Here is a 2,635-nt window from a genome sequence, read left to right as displayed (position 1 = left end):
AGGGGGCACATTTGGAAACAAAAATACATCTCTAGATTAATAATGAATTCCCGCGTTTAGCCAATTAGCCGTGTCCACGGTGTCCTCCACGAGGTTTCCCCACCACCCACAGATCACAGTTCACACTTCCACACCAAACAAACAACTTCTCTCTCTCTCTCTCTCTCTCATTCTCACTAACACCGCGTACAGATATTTGCTACATATATAAATAAACCACTGCTTCTCCTTTTCCATCATCAGTACCTCAAACTTCAAAGAAAAAAACAACAACCTTTTCTTCCACCCAAATCTTTCAATACCCAAAAGCACTTTCTCAAACTCAAACTACTACTTCTCATTTCTTTTCCAAAAGTTCAAGAATCTTAGACTAAAGTCTCAACATCTTTGCTTTCAAATCCTACAATATATCCCAGAACTCAATTTTCTGTACTTGTGCTTCAAAGTTGAAAATGCCAATGAAGAACGGTGGTGTAGCTCGTAAAGCATGGAACATCTTGCGTTTAGCATTGCTATGGGCACGTAAAGGTGGTGTCTTTAAACGCCGTATCATGATGGAACTGCGTCAGTACATTCAAAGACTTGGCAACAATGCTAGGCGGGATCAACTTCACTATGGGGAGCGCGAGCTTTCCTTCGATGAGACCCCCATTTTCCATGTCAAGATGAACCGTCGTTCGGCCTCTATGCGCTTCCGCTTACCTAACATTCCATGCATAACCAACCCACAAGTGGATTTTGACTATGATGATGATTTTATTGAAGAACAAGCTTATGGCTATGATGATGGGAGGAAGAGTTTTCTAAAGGGTCAAGATGAAGAAGAAGAAGAAGAAGAAGAAGAAGAAGAAGAAGAAATTGTTCCCAGCTGTGAGCAGGAAGATGGGATTGATTCGAGAGCAGAAGAGTTTATTGCTAAATTCTATGCTCAAATGAAGCTGCAGAGACAGATTTCATATTTACAGTACAAATGAGATGGTAAATAGAGGCACAATTTTAATCATGGTTCGTGGATCGTGAAGAACTGTACCTGCAGCTTTTGCAGATTTATTCTATGATATTATTGCGGCATTTTGTAGATAGCAGAAAAGCTTCGATCAGAGTTTGAGTGTCTACAGATTTATAAATAAGTAGTAGAGTTTGATTAGTAGAACCAGTTTTTTTTTTTGGATGTGATTACAGAGGTTTTCTTCACTTTGGTTTGAAAAAAAGAAAAAGAAAAGAGGAAACGATAAGTCTAAGGACAACATTTTTTTTTACAATTTTTTTCAATAATATTTAGTTGTCATATTATGATTAGTAATTTAGTGCTAGCAAAAGCAACAATGTTCCAATCGCAATTTAACATGTCAGCAATAGTAATGCCAGAGCATAATGGATTTGAATCAACTTATAAGCGAAGCAAGCCCAAATGAAACATAAACCCAACAGGCTCCTGTAGGAAAAAGACAAAGCAGGATCAATTGTAGCTCATGATGCTTCAAGTTATACATGCTTTTTTATAATCCCCAAGTACTACAAGTTATACATTCAAATTCTTTGACATCAAAAGCCAAAAAATAATAAAATAAAAAAATTCTTTGACATCAAAAGCTAAAATAATAATAATAATAATAATAATTTCTTTGACATCAATCTACAAAATAGCTCAAAATTTCTCCACTGTTTCATTAGCGTACATAGTTAGTTGAAGAATCTGTTTCTCCTTTTCTTTTCTTTTCTTTTTTATTTTTAATTCAGAATGATAATTGGAGTGATGTAACTTTGGGAAGCAAATATTTAGAAAGGACAAAATATAGGATCTATACATTTGATTTTCAATTAATTATAAGGCATTACTAACCAATACAACACAAACAATATCATTTTTTTCAATAACAATTATATTCAACTATGTAGTTTACTGGCCAATTAATACAACCATGTGATTGAATTTAATTTAAAAAAACCTAAGGTATAATATAACACCTAAATAATTCAACTTAAGTTTAGTCCATGTAAATATTCCAAAAATAAATTAAATTACTAGATGAAAGTTACAAAATAGTAAAAATAAATTCAGGTAGCATTCCATGAAAAACTTAGGCAAGGTAGCATTCCATGAAAAACTTAGGCGGACAGAAACTCTAACCAAATGTGATAAGAAAGAAATGCAAGAGTTCGATTCAAGAAAGAATGAAGCATTTCATAATCATTTGGTACAATGGGAGAACTTTAAATAGAAAGTCACTGTAGAGACTATTTTTGCCGAGAGGACCAATAGCTTGCTTGTAATCCTTGGCTCAGAGTCCCACATCGATTAGAAACCCCCCCACTTTCCCACTTATAAGCATGAGCTGAAGTGGGGAGTGTACCATTAGCCTGTTAACAAGCTAATGGTACACTCTCCACTTCAGCTCATGCTTATAAGTGGGAAAGTGGGGGGGTTTCTAATCGATGTGGGACTCTGAGCCAAGGATTACAAGCAAGCTATTGGTCCTCTCGGCAAAAATAGTCTCTACAGTCACTATGCTCCTACTTTTGTAGATATGATAGATTTTCGACAAACACCTTTCACCACCACCGCATGTCTTTAGTGTGATGGTCACTCCACAAGTATAAGTGTTTGTGAGATGTGGGGGGTAGGGGCCGAGGT

General features: G+C 35.9%; 1 protein-coding gene across 1 annotated transcript; it reads left to right on the top strand.

Annotated features, from left to right (window-relative positions):
- Nucleotides 1-220: 220 nt before the first annotated feature.
- On the top strand, nt 221-1,262 carry LOC112034926 (uncharacterized). Its single transcript, XM_024067749.2, has one exon. The coding sequence runs from the start codon at nt 453-455 to the stop codon at nt 972-974; it is 522 nt and encodes a 173-aa protein (XP_023923517.1). The 5' UTR covers nt 221-452; the 3' UTR covers nt 975-1,262.
- The last annotated feature ends 1,373 nt before the right edge of the window (nt 1,263-2,635 follow it).

The sequence above is a fragment of the Quercus suber genome, unplaced genomic scaffold, assembly GCF_002906115.3.
Source record: "Quercus suber isolate HL8 unplaced genomic scaffold, Cork oak 2.0 scaffold_107, whole genome shotgun sequence".
NCBI classification, from domain to species: domain Eukaryota; kingdom Viridiplantae; phylum Streptophyta; class Magnoliopsida; order Fagales; family Fagaceae; genus Quercus; species Quercus suber.
Note: the sequence above shows the minus strand (reverse complement) of the source record. Positions and strands in the feature narration are given on the sequence as shown.